Consider the following 20,341-nt stretch of genomic DNA (forward strand, 5'->3'; position numbering starts at 1 on the left):
TTATGAAGGTCATGCCTTGTATTAAAACAATTTAAAAACCAACAAAGACATGATCAAACTACAAACTTTTTAAATTCAAAAATAATAGTTCAATTACGGCTAACATATGGAGAGGTTATGCTTCTTTCTTGGAAACTAACAGTAACTGTCATTCAAGCATACCCTTGTCATTAAAAGTCACTAGAATTCCCAACTTAGGGGACCAAATATAACCAAGCTGATGGGAAGGAAGCTAGAACAAACATTTTCTGGGCATCAGCTAAGTACAGCAGTCCCCTCCTTAATTGGAGGGGACACACTCCAACACCCCCCCACTGGATGCCTACAACTACAGATAAAACCAACCCCTACATATACTATCTTTTCCTATCACCTATCATTTTCTTTGAAGGTCAATAGGGCCACTATCACGTAAATAAAAGTTACTTGGGAATAAGTTCTGTAATACTGTGACAGTCCATCTGATCACCAAAAGGGCCAGGGCAAGGAGCATTTATGGTGTGTGGATATGCTGGACAGTGGGATGGTTCCCATCCCACCACTCAGAGAAGCATGCCATTTAAAACTTATGAATTGTTTGTTACTGGAATTTTCCGTTTAGTATTTTCTGACCACAGCTGATGATGGGTAACTGAAACTGAGGAAAGCAAAACTGCAAATACTGGGGGAGCTAATGCACTCAGGACTGTGCAGTGATGCCCCAGGAAGCTTCACGGCTCTTCTAAGCCTCCACAGAGAAGTCCTGAGAACTCAGGGCTGTCTGGATAATGTCACGTATTTATCACTCATTCCATCCATGAGAGGTATTTTACCTGTATCATTTCATTTAATCCTTACAACAAACTACTGAGAGCAACATTATTATCGCATTATATACAGCCTAAGGCTTTAGAAGGATAACTGGTTGCCATGGTCAAACAGCTAATAAGTGGCAGAATTAGAATTTAAATCCAGATTTATCTTCATTCTGGAGCCAGACAACCTCAGTCTTCAACCTGAATATTCATAATACTTCTCATTACCTTTTCTAATCTGAAAGAATATCCTAAACTTCAAAAGGACAAATCAAGCCAAACTGTGATGTTTCCCACCACTATTCAATCTCCTATTTTTTAGGACTTTAATTCCTCTAATCAGTAACAGCTAAGCAGGGGCCAAGGATTGTAAATGATGACCTTTTGGCTATGATCTGCACGTATGTCTTCACCAGATAATCCGAAATGTTTCTTCCCGTGAGGTTCTGAAGGATGTCGGCAGTATTCTGTTTTTTCTGTCATCAGAAAAACCAAGCACATGTGTCTTTATGGGCCACAATTGGAACAGAAAACAAATCAAGAACAAAAATGACACATGTTCCTCAAACACGTACCACAGTGTGAGTAGACCCTGCCCACAGGGCCTGGACACTGTCATCAGCCAATCACCAAGGCCTGGTCTATTCTGCCCTTTATGCCAAGTCAAGGTGATTCCCAGCAAATTACTCTGAACAGCTAAGCAATAGACCATGAAGTATCATTCTTCACGATTACAAAAGATTTCTAGGGAGCAGCACCACTGACTATGCCTAGTGAATTTTCTTCATTGGAGTTACACTCATGAAGAGATGAAGTGCTATTTTAAGGAGCAAACCACTAAGGACTACTTTTTCAACACTATTTAAAAATCCTTGTCCTCATCCTACAACCTGGATGCTGATAAGGCAGCAGAGAGGCATCACAAGCAAGCCTCTTCCTGAAATTCTCTGAAAAAAATGATTCAAAATTGCTTCTCTCACTCATAGTCTCAGAGGACTGTCAGAGTTATAACCCTCACAGAAGCTTTACGGGCCAGCCTCCCTAATTCAGCAGTGAGGAAACAAGCCCAGGGACTCAGAGTGACCCATCCAAGGTCACCAGCTCCTCTATGGCAGAGGTGGAGATGAAGCTGCGTCTGTCAGTCTGTCCTGGGACACCACCCCTGCAGGAGAGGCTGCAGTGTGACTTCCACAGACCACTGATCCAGAGGGTTGTCTCTGGTTGTATCTCAAACAAGGACCTAGGCTGACTTCAAAATATGTCATCCATTCCTCTTCCCAGGCCACCCTCACTTACTCAGTCACACCCTGAAAGGACTCACTTGAGGAGGAGGCAGCCCCCCTGCCCCCAGGGGGCACACAGGCAGCATCTTCTTGATCTTGTCGCTGCTACACTGGCAGGTGGGGGAGGGGTTCTCCATTGTCCAGTTTCCATTTCGGAAGAGGTCCGTGATGGTCTGGGGGACTGGGGCAGTGGTCCACTTCTCCTCTCCCACCAAGCAGGGCCTTTCTCTGCAAAGGGACACCAAGGATAGGATGGCCCAAGAGGGTCTGGTCTCTCCTATTGCCTCAGAGCACAGGACCAATCAATAATAACTGCAAATGCAGATATATCCCCTCACCACTTGGTTACGGATCCATCCCATAGACTTGTCAGCTACAGACTCATTTTACAGTTAAATACCATGGAACACAAAGAAGGCCTAAGTGCTCATACACTGAACTCAAGTCCACCCAATCACCAGCATTCAATCACTCACCCACGGGTTCACTCAACAAACATTCACTGAGCATCTACTATGTGCCAGACACTGTCCTGCGTATTTGCGAATCTGGGGTGAAAAGACAAAGTCTCTGCCATCATGGAGTTTGTGTTCCCAGGAAAGATTAATTAACAAATAATATAATCTGTGATGGCCAAAATGGAAGCAAAATGAAGGGAGAATGACTGATGAGAAAGGACCACCTGAAGAAGTCATACATTTCAGCCAAAACCTAAATGATGACAAAGAACAAGCCAGGCAGGGATTGGGAAGAAGAACATTACAAGCAGAAGCAACAGAGCGCAGGGGAGAAGGTCCCCAGTGTTCTACGAATAAGGAACAACAGGAAGGCAGCGAGGCTGGAATGTGATGAGCTATGAGGAAGAGTGATGCAAGATGAGAAGAGGGAGGCAGGAGTCAGAAGACATATGCCTCAGGAAAAGTCTACGTTTTATGCTGAAAATCTGGGGAAGAATGTCAAGATTCACTTTTACATGTTTTAAAACAAGCAAAGAATTTGGGGGAGTGAACCGAGGTGAGAGTTGTTGGCTCACGAAGAGCTAGGTTGTTTGCAAGCATCCCAGGTGACAAGTCAGGCATTTATGTCTGAGTTCTGAATTACTGTGAGATCATCAAGTCACTTGCCCTCTTGGAGCCTATTTTCTCCACAAAATGGTACAATGACTTATTTCAATAGGTCACATTTCAACAAGGCATTTCCAATGTCCCTTACACATTTAAAATGCTATGATCTGAAGCCGAGCCACTGTGTTTAGATGATTCTTACATCAAATGAACAGTTTTGTGGATTGCTCTCTGGTTCCAAGTGGAATCTCATCACAAATCTTATGAAACTTGTCCTTCTCCAGCTTGGTCATCTTATTCTTTAGGAACTGATATTAACTGTCAGGATTTATACTTATTAAGTACTAAATACTAGCAAGTGTTCAGTAAGTATCCAGAGTTAATTAGAGCCAACAAGTATACAACAGCTGTATGTTTAAAGAGCACACATTAGAACTTGCACACCCAGGTGGCATGCTCACTGGTCTGCCACCTGCAGGCTCACTATCTTCCCTTTAAAACCTGGAATTCAAGTTTGCCCTTCTCCAATCTTCCTAAACTTTCCCCCACTCTCCATAATCCTTGAATCTGTGGTTAACAACCTCAAGTGCAAATTCTACCCAAGCCTGGAAACCTGAACTCGCTTCTACCTTCACTGAGGTCTCAGAAGCTCCTCACCACTCTTCACTGTTTTTACTCACAGAGATATCTGGACATGCCTTCTGCCCATATAAAATGACAGTCAAATGAGTATTTCACTGAATTTATTTATATGCTACCTACTATTTTTTTTTTTAAAAAAAAAAAAGGACTTTGAAGGAGAATATGACAAAAACATGCAACTCTGAAAGAAGAAAATGTCCATTTTTATAAAAATTATGTCAACTTTTCGGGCTTTTAGAGTGAAGAAACTGATTAGCAAGACTGCAAATTATACATAATAGGAGCCTATCTCTGCAGTCAGGTATAGGATCCAGGGGAAGGGGATCATTATGAAGTACTATTTAAATTAAATATTAATGTCTAAAGCAGAAAACAAATATCTATAGTCATTTTCCTAGCAGGATGCTAGAAGAGTCTACTGGTTTGTTATGTTTGTTCCTAGATACTAGGGTTAAATCACTACATTAGCCCCCTTAAAATAAAAACTGTCTCAAAGGGTAAATGATGGTCATCACCAGGTGGCATACAAGTGACTAAAGCAGTGCAGAGATAAAACCAGGTGACAAGCACAAGAAGCCAGCTGTGGAGGGGCTCACAGCTCAAGCGGCACTCACGGGATCGGGTTTCCTTCCATACATCGGGTGCCAAAGCCAGGCATTCCGGTGAGAGCATTTAAGAGTTCCTGGGTGCTCACATCCTCAGGTGCATCATTACTGTAGATACATGAGAGGGAGCCAGCTTAGCAACTCATTTAAACCATGAATGGGAGAAGAAAAGGCACTTTTCTTTTTTTCAAATTTAACACTTTATTAAGTACTTCCCGTGTGCCAAATCCTGCCAAGCTCTTAAAATAGAAACACAGAACCCACCCACAAGTAACTCAGCCTCTGGTTGTTTATTTGGTGTCAAGATAACATACAGCACTCCAAAGTGGAACTTGTGTAAATAAGTGATAGATATGGAGGGGTGCATACGTGTGTGCCCACATACATTTACATATATCTATTTTAATGGGAAGTACATGAATTCATTAAAGATCAGTATTTCAAAAGTACTTTCACAATTAATCATTAGGCATAGACGAGAGGGGTTTTCTAGGAAAAGGAAGGCAGATTTTATGGGCTTAACATTTGCGTGGACAACTGGAAAGCACAAATAATGATGGGCAGAAGTTATAAACACAAAACAAGCCCGTGCCCCACAGCCCTGGGCAACACAAGGTCAGCAGCTGGAAAAGAAAAGAAGGAGGTAAACCCGCACTAAATAGGAAGAAAGCACAGAATCAGAGAACAGGAAGCTGATTTGCATGCTTATGTTTCTTTTTTCTTTTCTTTAAAGCTTCCCTGAAGCTTCCCTTGGACATCACTGGCACAGTTCTCCATAGAAAGGTTTACAAATACTGTGGGACTGAGGAAAACTCCTGCATAAGGAGATGGAGAAATTCCTTTGTTCTTTTGTTTGAAGCACTGGATCGTCACAGAATAGCTGTATTTTTGTCTAAAAAAAACAGGAGCTATTATCTGTAACCTAAAGATGAAATAATAAACGTGTGAATTGCACCATGCAGAAAACAAGAACTTGGAGGTGTGAGGGTCTGAGTGTATGGAAACCCTGTGCTCAACTGCAAAATAAAGACTTAGTATAAAAATCCAAGTATATTATAGTTCCAGCAGATTCTTCTGCATTGGCAAATTATTTACATAAGGCATGTATGTTCCTGACAACAATGAATAGAGAGGAAAGGAGTTCAAAGCCCTGCTACTCAGGTTTGGTTCACTGCTGTTCTCGCATCTAGCATGAGCTTGTGTGAGGGCTGTAGCCACAGCTGATCAATCCATGCCCTGGTGTAACTGAGTCCCCCTCCCCTCGGCCCTCAGCATAGCAGACACTCTGGTCAGCCTGAGCCCTCCTCTCCCCCTGGGGGCAGAAGGCAAACGCATACCTGACAAATGTGTACTGTTCATTGTACATCCAGGGCTGAAGCTCCAGGCTGGGGTACTTGCCAAAGGGAGGCACAATCAAGCTGAACACCAGGGCGATGCAGACAAACACAGCTGGCAGGACAATCTATAACCAGGAGGCAGGGAGGGAGAAGAATTGCCAGAGATGGACAAAGGCTGGAATCCAGGTAGCCTCAGACCAGCCAGCACTGGGGTGTGTGCAGGGCCTAGTTCCATCAGGACATTCTTGGCAGGTTGGAAGCAGTAGAGGCTGAAATCTAAACCCCTTCCCTTGGGTGAATTTCTGGAAGCTGGCAATACAGGGCCTGAGCTTGTGGCCACCTGGCAGCCAAGAAGTAGCAGAACCAGAATTCATATATAAATCTATAAGCTCCAAACTCATATTCTTTGCATTACCCACATAGCCTGTGGGAAAGAATCTCTGTAACTTCTTTATACTTCTTGATTTTGTAGATTGGAATAATTCAATCCTCCCAACCTAACAAGTTAACATGCAAACAGAGAATAACGAGTCTTTTCTGTGTACTATTTTTTTCTGACCCGTGGTTATCTTTTCTATCATTTTGCAGTTAAACATCAACTTAGAGAAAAATCAAGTCTCCAATAAGTTCATATGTTGAGTGCATCTGGTCATACCATCTCTGAAGTTTTGAAAGTTTAATTTGCTCATCCAGTTTTTCTAGACTTTGTCCTTGTTACATTCCCCTCTAATAAAAAATTAACACACACAGAAATTTCTAATTTGAGACCCATTCCAAGTACTTGCTCATAACATATCATAGGTACTATTATTATCATCCGTATTTTACGGATAAGGAGATTGAGGCTCAGAGAAGTAATCTGTCAACAAATATATAAGTGCAAGAAGCAAACTGGGATTGAAATACAGATAATCTGGCTTCAGTGTCCATCTTATAACAACAATGCTACCCTGCTTTCACTAGTTGGGAGCCTGTAGTCCACCAAGGAAGCCTGAGCCCCTGGCCAGGAACACACTTCTCACCTGAGCAAAGAATCCTTTCCGACTCCGTCTGGCAATCAGCAGTCTCTTCCACAAAAGGGCCACAAACTGCTGCTGTGTGAGCTTCCAGCCCTTCACCTGGTAGGAACCTTTACCATCCATCCCACTGAGCAGATCTGTTTCTCTGGATTCTGCAGAAAGCCATCACTGAAGGTCATAGATTATAGCAGGCATTTTTGACATCCCCAACCTCCTCCCTCCAGCATCTTTAGCAACCACCTTGGAGGCTTGTGTTTGGAGGTAGAAGTAAAGGAATGAAAGGCTTTTATGAAAAATTCACGTCCATGAAAAGGTATGACCCCCAAATGTACCACACTAGCAGTCTCTGCCTTTGGTTCTTGTCTGATGAGCACAGAAAAATGAAGGTGCCTTGAGACAACTGAAGAGATGCGTGCACACATAATAGTTACATCAAGCCATTCAAATGAATTGAGTCATCCTCAATTTCTTACAGAATATTCTATAAACAGGCCATGTCTGTAAGCTGACATACTTTGAGAACACGTAACAGCAACTGTCTCCTGCCTATTATATCTCTGGCTAAAAGGTAGACACATTCCGGTGATCAAAGTGCTAACAATGTATGAAGTTACGGAGAACACGAGAGTTGCACGTTCAACGTGGCTCAGGGACAGGAGAGCCAGGAAGGTTTCTGTTGAGAAAAGTTTTATAGAAATCCTCATCTTACACAAATGATTTCTAACTGCAGTGACCTGACATCTCACCAATATTTGCATGATTTCCTCTCTCTCCTCCATTCCAGTCAAACACACAGAGATAGTCTTCAAAAATAGCTAAGTTGAAGGGTACAATCAACTCTAGTAGCAAATTCACCTCACTCTTTCAAAATCATCCACCCATTCAAAGAACATTTATTCCAAAATTAAACACCTAATGAACGTGAGAAAACTGGGACTCTACAGAAAAGATAATAAATGGATTCAGAGGAATAAAGGGCTGTCTTTTGATGTGTATCTCGAGTGAGAGGTCTCAGTGCAGTGCAGGAAGTAGGGAACACAGGCTCTTTCAGGTCTGATCATATGCACAGCACCAGAAAGGGGAAAGTGGCTTTTTTCATTCTCTCTCTTCTCTTTAGACCCTGTAGGCATCTATCATCCTGGTTCAAGGGCCTTGAAAGAAAACACCAGAGAACACAAGGGTGAAATTCACTTTCAAGTAACAAAACACAGATCTCGCCCAAACGGACCTGGATCTATGTCAGAATCATTTGGATCCATAGCATCATCTTCAGTAAAAGGGCGAAGACAGCTCTGCTTGTCCCCAAAGACTCGTCTGTTTCGTCTTGCTGGTAAGGTGCCATCTGCAGACAAAAGGAAGGAACCCCATGTTTCATTTGTAATAAGACAAATTCTCTGAATCTTTAAAAGTCTATACAGTAAATGTAAGAATGTCATAAAACAATTTGAAGGGAAAGGCAAAACCCTGGTGAGCTAAGAGAGCCTACAGGTGACACAGCCCAGAGGGCATGCAGTCCCTTTGGAGGGTTACCTGAGGTCTCAGCATCCACTCCACTCTCTTCAGCCACTTTGAGAAATATCTGAAAAATGAGAATGAGAGGATTATAATAAGCACCACATTGTGAGAGCAACTGTCATGATTATTACATGACTGAACACGCTAGCCCCTAAAGACATAACGTAAAAGCTTCATTTATTGATAACACTTTGTTAGAGTCACTTGGGAGAGAAGCCATTTATACCAGAGAACATTTCCCCAGTGGTGAGAACTATCAATTCAGAAAGTCATTTTCAAATTAAAGTTATGACACCAGGACACTGCAGAAGGAAGAATTTGTTCTGAACCTACAGAGAATGAGTCAAGTGGCTTCAAGTCTTCGGCCCAAAATCGTTGAGCAGGCAAGCACCAAAATAGGCTATCCAAGACAGGATGATCAGGAGAAGAGGCTTTCCCTATCACTAGAAATGTTATAGCAAGGTTTCCAACATCAGAAGGCAACCTGAACTAGACAGGTGATTCCCAAACTCTGATCTACAGATGCTGCCCAGGAAGCATGCAATAAAAGCACAGACATTAAGGTCTTACCTCCAAAAATTCTGTTTCAAAGACCCTGGAGTTGAGCCTTGACATTTTTAGAATATTCTCAGAAGATTCTCCTGCACCGGCTAACTTGGGGACTACTGGGACAGACAACTTTTATATCCCTTCCAACCCTCGAGGTTTCTCTAAAGAGAGGCACTGCTTACACAGTAACAGAGTATGGGCTTTGAAACTCAAAACCCCTGATCTGAATCCGCTCACCATCCCTTCATGTCAATTTTCTCATCTTGTTATCAGGATTAAATAAGTTACAATGACTGAAAACAACAAAACACATCCAGGTTAGCCCAAGGCATAAGTAGGTTTTCCACAAATGTTGGACTTTTCCTAGGCATGGTCATGACTGGTCACACCAGGAGCAATCCTCTTATTTCTCTCCTACCATCTCCCACTGAAATCTTAAAGGCTTAACTGGGACCAACACTGCCCAGATGCCAACGATCTAAGGGCTCAGTGCCTAGGTCCATGGGGATCCTACTCCCAGTGGACATGCAGGCTGCCTGTCTGGCCCCAGGATTGTGGGCCCTGCTCAATTCTGACAGTCAGTCACTGAACTTACTTCTTCCAGAGTAGTTTCTGAGATGCCGTAACTGGAGATGCCTAAGTCTGAGAGCCTGTCATCAATTTCATGGAAGAGTTCCACAAAGGCTCCCTCTCTGGCGGCCTCATAGGGCAGCACGTAGGTCAGTTCATGCCCGATGTCTTCCACCAGCCGTGCCTCAGCCACATGCTTCCTGATGAGGTTGGAGATTGCGGAGACATCTGTAGGGACCAGAGCACAAATATGATACGGCTTGGCCAGCTCAGAGGCCCCCTTCCTTCACCCTCTGCCTGCTCCTCAGAAGCCCACTGCCTGCACACCACAGCTGGCCCAGACACTGAAATCATTCCACAGGTTCATCTCTGGCCCAAGGGTTCCTGGGGGCATGGACTGGGTCTTATTCACCTTTGTATCACCAAAGCCAGGCACAGTATAGGCCCTCAGTTTATGGTGGGTAGGTGGGGGTAGCTGGCTGAAAGACTTTCTGAGGTTGAAAGCCTAGTGTCTATTGCCAAAAAGCTAGGATTCTTCATTGGAAAACTTGACTAAAGGAACCTTAAGAGGTTCTTCATCTTTCTCTTAATCTATTCAAGGAGGCTCCTCTATTTATCTCAATAGAGGGTTAATCAAACAGTTCATGGAAGGAGAGGTCTTCCTGGGAAGAGGCAGTTGTTAGGGCAGAGCAGACTTGGCCAAAGTAAAGGATTCCGTTCCATATGTGTCACTGGAGACATTGGACTCTAGACATCCCTCCTGAGGGAGGTGTCCAGTGTCCAGCCAGACCCATTCATCTCAGCTGAATGGGTGGGGGACCACCCCCCACCCCAATCATCTCAGCTCTCTGGGACACTGCCCTGCCAGCTCCCAGACCAAGCCCCAGGGTCCCCGGCAAGCGTTAGGCCAATCCGCCACTAAGCTGTGCCTGCTCCCGCAGCCACCCAGCCCCAGCCCAGCAGCAAACCTTGAGTCAGCGCCACCAGCCTCTGCACCTCTCCTCCTGTGCCTCCACTCTGCCCAGCTGGGGGAAGCTCAGACACCACCTGAATAAGAAACCCCAGAGTCCTTACCGATGGTCAGCGTGTCACTTTCATGGTCGCTGCCCAGGCCAGCATCAGAACTGCTCTGAGAAACACTGTCCTCCTGATGGCAAAGAAGGAGGTGAGAATGGGTCAGGGACCGAGCAAAGTACAGCCACCACCACCTTCACCAGGGCGGGGCTTCTGAGAGGTTCCTGTGTGTGAGAACTGGAGCAAAAAGTTTCTCCTGAGGGGCATGCAGCCAGTTAGTCTTGGGTTCTGAAGCCACTGTCTGATCTAACATGTATGTGTTGTGTGCACAGGAAGCAGGGCTCTCAAAAGAACTCTGGCCTGCCAATGCATACTGTAGGGACCTTCCTGATCGTACAGTGGTTAAGACTCTGTGCTTCCACTGCAGGGAGCATGGGTTCAATCCCTGGTCAAGGGATTAGATTCCATTAGCCATGTGGCATGGCCAAAAAAAACCCCCACAAACCTATGAGTACTGTAACCAAGCCCTCGCCAACAGTCTTGGGCATGGGATTTACCTGCCTGGTTGTGTTGTTCGGAGCTTCTCAAACTTTAATTTGTGTCTCTTCACCATAGGACCTTGTTAAAATGCAGATTCTGATTTAGCAAGTCTGATTTCGGCCCATGTTTCTGCATTTCTCACAAGTTCCCAAGTGATCCCAATGCCACTGGCCTCAGACTATACTTTGACTCACCAGACTCTAGTTAAAAGGTAAATAAGTGGACACGAGGTCAAGAATGGGATTTGATAAGTGTTTTGAGTGCCACTGTTGGAATACACAAATAAATCTCAGGCATGTACTGTAGTATAGGGGAGAATGTACCTTGTTATTGGGTGCTGGTCCCTCCTCTGTAATGCACTTGTTGGATGACCTTGAATGAACTAAATCCCTAAAAGCCTCACTTCCAGTCTCTAGGATAGTAAGTACAATACCTTCTTCCAAGGGTTGTTCTGTACTCTGAGATGATGTTAAAAAAAAAAAAAAAGCCTACAAATGGTAACAATGCTACAACTATTATCATGATTTTCTTTTATGTCCAGAGGCTGCTAGATTGAGTGTTTGGCATGAAATCAGTGCTCGATAAATATTTGCTATTTTGTGTTTTAAAAGTTTAGGTCAAGAAGATTTAAAGGTAATGAGCAGACATAGCAGGGCATTCTGAAGCCAAGGCTCTTAACTCTTGGCAAACCTCTCTTCTTCAACAACATTAAGTCCTCTAAGGACCTTCTCCTACACTCAGCGTCTCCATTAGAAAAAGGAAACGGGATTCAGCAGAGCTAACATGATGGGAACAGAAGTCTCTGTACAGGGCACAGAGCAGGGAGCTGGTGGCCTCAAGGTGGCAGACTAGGGCAGGTATGGACAAGCCAGTCATAGCCAAAGAGTCCTGATTCCCCGGATGCACTGAGACTGCAACTCACCTTTTTCAGGTATGATACAGTGCTACTGCTATTTCTGCACGAGCTGAGGGAAGACTCCACGTCCTTCTTGACCAGGGTCAGGTAGTAGCCTGTCCCCAGCTGGTTCTTCAGGAACAGGGAGGAGCCCACGCAGCAGAGCTTCCCGTGGGAAATGATGGCAATCCTGTCCCCGAGGATGTCTGCCTCATCCATGTGGTGCGTGGAGAGAATAATGGTGCGGCCTGCCAGGAACAAACACAGAGACACAGCACAGGTGAGGCTGGCCATCCTCACTGCTCCTAGGGGCCGAAGCCACAGGAATAAGAGCCGGGGTGGGGGGTGCCTGGGAGAGCGACCCCAAGGCTGTGTGCTTGTGACCTGCTGTCGTGAGGACAGCTCTGCATCCTCAAACAAAGGGCAGGAAGGTTTATCTGGGACTAGCTTCAGGCCAGCAGATGGTCTATGAGTTAGTGTGCTAGGCCTCACTTAACTAAATCCTCCATAAGGTGGGCTTCCCCGGTGGCTCAGTTGGTAAAGATTCCACCTGCAATGCGGGAGACCTGGAGAAGGGAATAGCTACCCACTTCTGTATTCTTGCCTGGAGAATTCTATGGACAGAGGAGCCTGGCAGGCTACAGTCCATGGGGTCACAAAGGAGTCAGACACAACTGAGCGACTTCCACTTTTCATAAGGTAGGAATTAACCACCATTATAGATAAAGTCACTGAGGCAAGTTTAATGGCTTTTCCAAAGTCTTGGGCCAACTTGAGCTGACTCCAAACCTGTGCCCCTTGTACCACACCTTCTTATGTACCTTCTACCCTGATGGCTCAGCGGTAAAGAATCCACCTGCAATGCAGGAGCCCCAGGGAGATGCGGATTCAAGCCCTGGGTTGGAAAGATCCGCTGGAGGAGTGCACGGCAACCCACTCCAGTATTCTTGCCTGGAGAATCCCACAGATAGAGGAGTCTGGCAGGCTACAATCCATGGGGTCACACAACTTGACTGCAACTCTCCCATCCACTCAAGTGTTCCTCTACTTTGTCAACATGCAAGCATAATGCACCACGTGGGGACAGAGATATAGGACGACACAGCCTTGGCTCTCAGGAATCTCTCTGCAGGGGACCATGATTATACTAGGCAAGTGAAAGTTCTATATTGCAGAGGGCCCAGGGGCCCCACAGAGGACACCCTTTGTCCCCATTTCCCTCCTCCATGCAGGCCTCTAGGGTTGAAACGCAAACTTGAAGTTCTTGTAAACCAGGCCTCCTACTTGCAGACCAGGGCTGAGCTCAGAGTTCAGCTCCCTGTTCTCCTTGAGAAGCAATTCTGGTGCTCTAGCAGGAACAGCCCTGAGATACAGCCAGTCTTTGAGAGCCCCTCCCTCCCCCTTCCTTCCCCCTCCCTTCCCCCTCCCAGCCCAGAAGACAGAGTAAATACACATCAGTGACCTTGTCGGTATTTCAGCAGCAGCTCCCATATCCCCCTGCGGGAGTAAGGGTCCACACCGGCTGTGGGCTCATCCAGAATGACAACCTTGGATCCCCCAACAAAGGCCAAGGCCACAGACAGCTTTCTCTGCATTCCACCTACGGTGAGAGAAGACAGGCCCCAGCCCAGCCCAGTGAATGATGGCAGAGGGGCCAAGAGACAAGTGGAGGCACCCCCCTGGGGATAAGTCTGGGACACGTTTCTGACCCACCCTTCCCCTCCCTCGAAGCAGGGGACCCTAGGGCAGCCATATTTCGTGTGTGTGTGTGTGTGTGTGTGTGTGTGTAGGGCAGCCATATTTCGTGTGTGTGTGTGTGTGTGTGTGTGTGTAGAAGGGGAGGTGGAGGAGGAAGGCAGCTCTGGGCCTCACCTGACAGCTGACTTGTTTTGCTTTTCAGTTTGCTGGGCGGCAAACCAACATCCAAGGCCATCTGCTCCATCTCAGCTTTCACGTGCTTCTCAGAAAGCCCTTTCAGGCGGGCATAGAACCAAATGTGCTCCTCAACAGTCAGCCTGGGGACGGAGGGGCAGGTCACACTGGGCCCCCAGGACACACAGAACACAGTGCCTCCTCATCCAGAATATGACAGGCACATTTTTCTTTCCCCACCTTTTTTTGTTTTTAACTTTATTCATTTTTGCAAGATAATCTCCAGGAAGGATTCAAGGCAGAACCATAGTAAGCAGCCACATGAGCTGCTCGAGAAACAACACCAAAATTGTGACAGGTCACATCCACTCTACTCCCCGCAAGCCTGATGGCTGCCCATCAGGAAGCAGCAGGTCCTCAAAGAGCCTTTCTCCATGGTCCCACCAACCAAGGAGCTGCCCCAGCTTTAGCCTGGAGCAACTCCCTTGAACCTCAAAGGACCTTGGCCCTGAAAGAAGAAGGACCCCTGTAGAGGACACAAGCCTGAGCTGCTCACTTAGATAAGAGAAAACCGGGGCCCAGAAGGGGGTGACCTTGCACAAGGTCACAGAGCTCAAGTCTCTTTCTGATTGCTGATGGGCAAGCTGAATGGGAGCAAAGTTCTGAGCAGGAAACACGGAGCCCACATACTGAGGGCCCTGGGGTACCACCAGGTGAAAGCTATGGCAGCCTCAGGGAGGGTATGTAGGGAGAGAGGGCTCCTTACTCTAGAAGGACAGCAATAGACAGCACCATTTCCCCAACCCCCATGCACTGGCTGGACCAATGTAACACCTCCTACCCCACAACTCACTTTTCCAAAACTGAAGGACAACCAGGTAAACATGTCCAGAAAGGTGAGGCCTGCCACCCCTAAAGGTGGTAAAAATGCTTAAGTCCAACTCTGCCCATCACTCCTGACACACTTCTATAGAGCGGTCGCTGGTACTCACATGTCAAACAGCACATTATGCTGGGGACAGACCCCCAGGTTCTGCCGGATGGTGCTCATCTCAGAGCGTATGTCTTTCCCTAGGATGTAGGCAGTGCCCGAGGTGGGAGGGAACAACCCAGTCAGGATGGACCTGAGGAAAAAATGTGAAAGTACAGGAGTCAGCGTTAGCCCTCCTGCCCTGGAGACGCTCCATTCTAGGCTGCAGAGCCTGGGCGGAAAGCAGAGGCAGCAACCCTCCACCCTCTTTCCTTCCTAAGAGACCCCAAGGGACACCCACACAGCAAAGGACTCTTTGCTTCAGTGAACAGATAGGGGTGGGCCTATGTGTTGGAATGGCAATTTTAGCACACACATTTTTTAAATAAATATTCCAATTTTCAATGGGAAGTACACTTTAAAACACACATTTTGTATGCTTAAAATCATGTTCAAGTCAAATGGACAAAGTAGAACCAATTATTTAAAGATGAAAATAACTTGTGTGTTAGAATTTTTTAGATTTTAAAGATTTTTAAAGATTTTCTGCAATTTTCGCAATACATTAATTGTGCATTTAAAAAATATGTAACGGGAAAAAGAGGTTACCTCCCCCACCACCAACATACCCTCTGAAATGGTTGATGGGCTACACTGAAAGCCACTGAGGGTAACTCTGGTGTGTTTATGGCCCATGTTCCCTTCTGAAACTGCTCATTATTAAGGTTCTTATAGGTCCCAGAGAAGGCAGTCTTACAGCCAGCTGCCCAGCTGTTCCTCACATCTGCTTAGAGACAGAGTTTCCAGAAATTGCCTCCTCCCTCTAACACAGCCTATCTTCCTTTTCACATTCTTGCCTCCCAATCCTGACCAAACCAGCCCCAAAGAAACCCTTTCTCAGATCTGTCACAACATCAGGTTCTAAAACACTGCAGAACTTTGAAAACCAAATGGGAAAGGTCATCAAAAGGTCCCCAGCCTATTTTAACCCGAAGATAGGAAAATTCAGCATTTGGAAAGCATTCTCGTGATTAGGTGGTATTTTTATACTCATTGACTCCTCATGTACTCTGCCCTTGCCTGGGTAAGCAACGCAATGTCCTTAGGTATGTTTCTGACTACAGGAAAGAACCTGCCTGCAGCTGATTCTCAGAGAGCCACACCCTCTTCTTACATGGTGGTGGTCTTGCCAGCTCCATTGTGGCCCAGGAAGGAGGTGATCTGCCCCTCATAGAAATTCAAGGCCAGGCCATCAACAGCCACCTTCATGCCATCTCGGTAAACCTTCATCAGATTCTGAATGGACACACCCAGTTTCAGATGGGTGGGTTCCTCCTCCATGCAGACTGTGAGAAGACAGGACACAAATGAGCCCACAGAAGGCACTAACAAGTGGAAGGTCAAGACGCAGGGTCTTGTAATTTTACAACTGACCTTTCTTCATGGCTATTTCTGGGTTCTCAGGCAAGCAGGCAGCAAACCTTTAATTAGGGCCTAACTGGGCACTAGCGTTGGTGATCAGAATACAGTAAGAAAGGTGCAGAGAGGCTGGGGAAGAAGAGGAGGAATGGCAGGAGGAGCAGCTGGATCAGCAGGCAGGGGCGGGTGGTAAGGGATCTCGTGAGCCATAACAAGGACATCACATGCTACCACCGGTGAGTGGGGGCAGGGCACAGAAGAGACCAGCAGAGGAGCGACTTCTGAATGATTTAGGAAGCCATACTGAGCACAAAGTATGTGTATACATGTGTGAGGGACAGGTGGAGGTGAAGGGAGAGATCAAAAGTCACTTTTTATTTTAATGAAGGCAAGAAAGCAAAGGAAATGTCCCTTAGGAACTCAGAAAGCAACTCCCCCAGAAGTCAACAGCACTGGACACAAATGCAGTCAAGAATTTGGAAAGGGGCACCTCACGTGATGTCTCTGCCCCCAAGGTGGTTTTAGACTCTTCAGGGAGGGAGTCACTCCTTGCCCCCTCAAAGAGGGCCAGGAGGGGCAGCAGCACGGCAGTCAGGGGGATGCAGGTCAGCAAAACTCACTTTCTGATGCTCCCTTCTGGCTGGAACCAGGGTGGCTCTTCTCATCACTTTCCTCGCCAAACCAGTAGGACTTAGTGCAAGGGAAATACCAGGGCCTGGGGATTCCATACTGGCCTGAAAGCCAAGCACAGACATGAGCCAAACTCTGGAATGCCCCAGTAACCCCCAGGTTTCCCAGCCAGGTATCCCAGACACAGCTTCCTTGATGTCTCCCCCTGACACAGCTGCTGGGAGACAGGACAGAATGGAATGGAGGTGGGGGAGGAGGGGCTAACATTTGCTGAGCTCTACTATGTATGACAAACACCCTGTACTTCTCTGAATCTTTCCAGCAACCCCATGAGGCAGGTTATTATTCCCACTTTAGAGATGAGGAAACTGAGGGATTAGTGGCCCGGTCAAGATCATTTAGGCAGTGAAGTGAAGAACTCAAAATCCGAATCCAGATCTGTACAATACAAAATTGCACATTCAGTGCAGGACATTCAGGTAGTTCAAGTAGGGATGGGTGATCAATATTTCATGGCCACTCCTTTGGAGAAAAATCAGAAAGTGAACCAGAAAGGGTTAAAGCTCACTCTCTCAGAATTTGATCTTCTATGAAAATATATCCAAGGGAGGTCTCAGTCAAGAAGATTTATTAGGGAAGTATAAAAATGAACTTTTATGACTTTTGATTAAAGCACAGGCAAGGGCTTAGTGCCAATATGTATCTTGTTATTCACAAGCTGTACTCAGGAAACAGAACTTCTGCTGATGGTAACTTGGGGGATACAGAATTCTAGACCTGGTTCAGCTTGGAAGGACTCTCCTGGGCAAGCTGACTCAGTGTAACTCACTTGGGTTCACCTCCCAGCACCTACTCTTACCAGTTATGAGGCCACAGGTAAGTTATTTAACTTCTTTGCATCATACTTCTCTCAGTTGCAAAAACTGGCTAGAACAGTAGCTCCCTCACAGCAGTCTTATGAGTATTAAATTGAACCAAAGCATCATTTATAAGACACTGTGCAGGTGCCTGGCACACAGTGCTCAAGAAATAAGAGTTAGGTCAATAGTAAAAGCTGTACTTTTAGCATCAGTAGCTTCTTCTTAGAGATAATTTGTTTGCCATAGGTCTAAAGCCCTAACCACTTTTCAAGGAGACCTGGACCCTGCAGAAATTCCAGCACAAAGAGAGGAAAATGACTCGGTTAGAAATTTCTTTTTCCTGGATGAAGACAAAAGCAGTGTGGAAGTCCAGTGTACCTGGAAACACAGCCTCGATGTACCACGTCATCACTCCATAGAGAAAGGTGTCAAACAGCATCATGGACACAGAGGTGGTAAGGTTGAAGCCATCTTCCTTTGTGGGGCTCTCAAAGAGGTTGTCCCACTGTACCCCAATGCCCTGCTCCTCGAAAAGGGCAAAGTACTCACAGCCGAACCCAAAAGCCACAGGAGACATCAGGCTCTGTGCAAAAGAGGCAAAATTCATTCATCCATCTCCTTGTCTCTCATTTTCCTATCACTGCTAATGTAAATGCCACCTGGAGAAATGTGAATTTGCAAAATGGATCAATTACAAGATATGGAAATATTCATCTACAGAGTCCCTTCAGGGGAGTGGGCTCCTTGACAGCATATAAAGTGATTCTATTTATAAGCACTCATTATGCACACACATTTCAGAAATGCATATACGATGGCATATAAAACTTTTAGAATTTTATGCTTCTAAAGATGCCTCAGGGGCTCAGCAACTGTACCTTACACACACACACACACACACACACACACACACAGAGGCATTTTTCAGGGTCCTCTCAAGCTCCCGGCTCAGTCAGCAATGGGCTCAGTGTCACAGGAACCTGTCTGGGGCTGCTGATGCCTAATGGGTCCGGACAGAAACACTTGGAGCATCTTATAGAAAACTTAGAAAACAACTCGTTCTTACTGGGACTTGCATACTTTCAAAGGCCTCTCCTCCTCTGTACAAGGGAAGGGAGTAAAGTCAGGGATTTGTGGGGAGATGGGGCACCTGTTCCTCAGTCTTGAAGTTTAGAAAACGTTATTCAAGTTAAACTCCATACTGGACACAAGGAAGATAAAGGTCCAGAACGAGCCAGCTCTGACCTCAAGAACTTTCAGTTCTATCTGTGACTGGGACTTTGCGGTGAGCTTAACACAGCAGTAGTAACATGGCCAACCAGAGCTGGGAGATATAAGGCAGATAAAAGGGAATGCTCTAAAGTCATTCCCCAGGGCCATTTACCCCCAGCTGGCCCATGGTGCAGTCTGGCTCCCTCAAAATTATCATTCAATTCAATTCAATCAGTGTTCACTCAGAGGACTAAAGATAAACTACTGAGTAAGACACAGTCCCTGCCTTCAAGAAGCATACAATCTAGAATTGAGGTTTAAGTCCCCGTGGAAAGAGAATCTCTTATCTTCTGTTCTCAGCTTGGACTACAAAGCAGAGGTGAAATACCAGGGGTGGCTGTGACTGAAGGTACTGCTGAAGGGACAGAGCGACTCACCATGAAGATCTTGAGGGTAAAGCCCACGTAGTCTTGCCACGCCACGCACAGGACATAGGGCAGGTATAGCATGAAGTAAATGATGCCCCCACAGGCGGCCGCCAGGTTGGCTCTGGAGAAGAACGTGCTGATCAGGAAGCACTGCAGGATGGTCACCATGGCGAACACAGACAGAAAGACAAACACCACGCTGGGGTCGCTGTAGGGCAGCAGGTTTCCTAACTGGGAAGAAGGAGACCAAGTAAGACTCTCAATAAGCAATGATCCATGGGAAGCAGCCAGGGCTTATTCCTAGTCATCTTAAAAGACAATACAGAGAAACGGTGCTGTTCATTTTTCTGGTGAGTGAAATGAAGTCTACAGAAGGGAAATGACCAGCCCAAGACCACACAGCCAAAGAACAGTAGAATCAGAAACAGAACAAAGTCCAGGCTTGATATTCACAAAAGTTCATCTCAACAGACAATTCTGTTCATTGTTTCTCCAAGAATAATATCACCTTTTATAAGGACTATGAGCACCAAGAAAGAATTGCAGGAGATAGCATCCTACGTGGCCTCTCCCTCTGAAAGCCAAGGAAAATGGCCAGGCCATCTTAACATCCCCTGTGAGAACATGCCATGGATTCTGGAGCCACATAACCATCCAAACTCTGTGGACCTGTCAAGTTTCTCCCAAGCAGTTGGTTCTGTTTCACAAGGATCTGCTGCTGCTGCTGCTAAGTCACTTCAGTCGTATCTGACTCTGTGTGACCCCATAGACGGCAGCCCACCAGGCTGCCCCGTCCCTGGGATTCTCCAGGCAAGAACACTGGAGTGGGTTGCCATTTCCTTCTCCAATGCATGAAAGTGAAAAGTGAAAGTGAAGTCCCTCAGTCATGTCCGACTCTTAGTGACACCATGGACTGCAGCCTTCCAGGCTCCTCCGTCCATGGGATTTTCCAGGCAAGAGTACTGGAGTGGGGTGCCATTGCCTTCTCCGTCACAAGGACCTACCAACACACAATTGGCAGAGCAGCTCACACCCACCAGCCACAAGACCCCCATCCCGGCCACAGAGCTCAGTCCTGGCACTCAGATATCAAAGCGTGAGGGGGGCTTGATTTCAGCAAGAA

At 46.1% G+C, this 20,341-nt stretch overlaps 1 protein-coding gene across 2 annotated transcripts in view; it reads right to left on the reverse strand.

The window, feature by feature from the left end:
* The window catches only part of ABCA1 (ATP binding cassette subfamily A member 1), a 132,673-nt gene that overhangs the window by 23,089 nt on the left and 89,243 nt on the right, over nucleotides 1–20,341 (reverse strand). For both annotated transcript variants that reach the window (XM_040240976.1, XM_040240968.1), the window contains 17 exons: nucleotides 19,228–19,449; nucleotides 17,957–18,161; nucleotides 16,709–16,822; nucleotides 15,844–16,015; nucleotides 14,692–14,823; nucleotides 13,700–13,842; nucleotides 13,290–13,427; nucleotides 11,855–12,075; nucleotides 10,453–10,525; nucleotides 9,404–9,606; nucleotides 8,275–8,323; nucleotides 7,973–8,086; nucleotides 6,748–6,896; nucleotides 5,726–5,850; nucleotides 4,398–4,496; nucleotides 2,116–2,305; nucleotides 1,176–1,270 (listed from right to left, as the gene is read on the reverse strand). In XM_040240976.1, coding sequence (XP_040096910.1) covers nucleotides 1,176–1,270; nucleotides 2,116–2,305; nucleotides 4,398–4,496; nucleotides 5,726–5,850; nucleotides 6,748–6,896; nucleotides 7,973–8,086; nucleotides 8,275–8,323; nucleotides 9,404–9,606; nucleotides 10,453–10,525; nucleotides 11,855–12,075; nucleotides 13,290–13,427; nucleotides 13,700–13,842; nucleotides 14,692–14,823; nucleotides 15,844–16,015; nucleotides 16,709–16,822; nucleotides 17,957–18,161; nucleotides 19,228–19,449 — 2,444 coding nt within the window. The remainder of the gene's footprint in view (nucleotides 1–1,175; nucleotides 1,271–2,115; nucleotides 2,306–4,397; nucleotides 4,497–5,725; nucleotides 5,851–6,747; nucleotides 6,897–7,972; nucleotides 8,087–8,274; nucleotides 8,324–9,403; nucleotides 9,607–10,452; nucleotides 10,526–11,854; nucleotides 12,076–13,289; nucleotides 13,428–13,699; nucleotides 13,843–14,691; nucleotides 14,824–15,843; nucleotides 16,016–16,708; nucleotides 16,823–17,956; nucleotides 18,162–19,227; nucleotides 19,450–20,341) is intronic.

The sequence above is a fragment of the Oryx dammah genome, unplaced genomic scaffold (assembly GCF_014754425.2).
Source record: "Oryx dammah isolate SB20612 unplaced genomic scaffold, SCBI_Odam_1.1 HiC_scaffold_1, whole genome shotgun sequence".
Classification (NCBI taxonomy): domain Eukaryota; kingdom Metazoa; phylum Chordata; class Mammalia; order Artiodactyla; family Bovidae; genus Oryx; species Oryx dammah.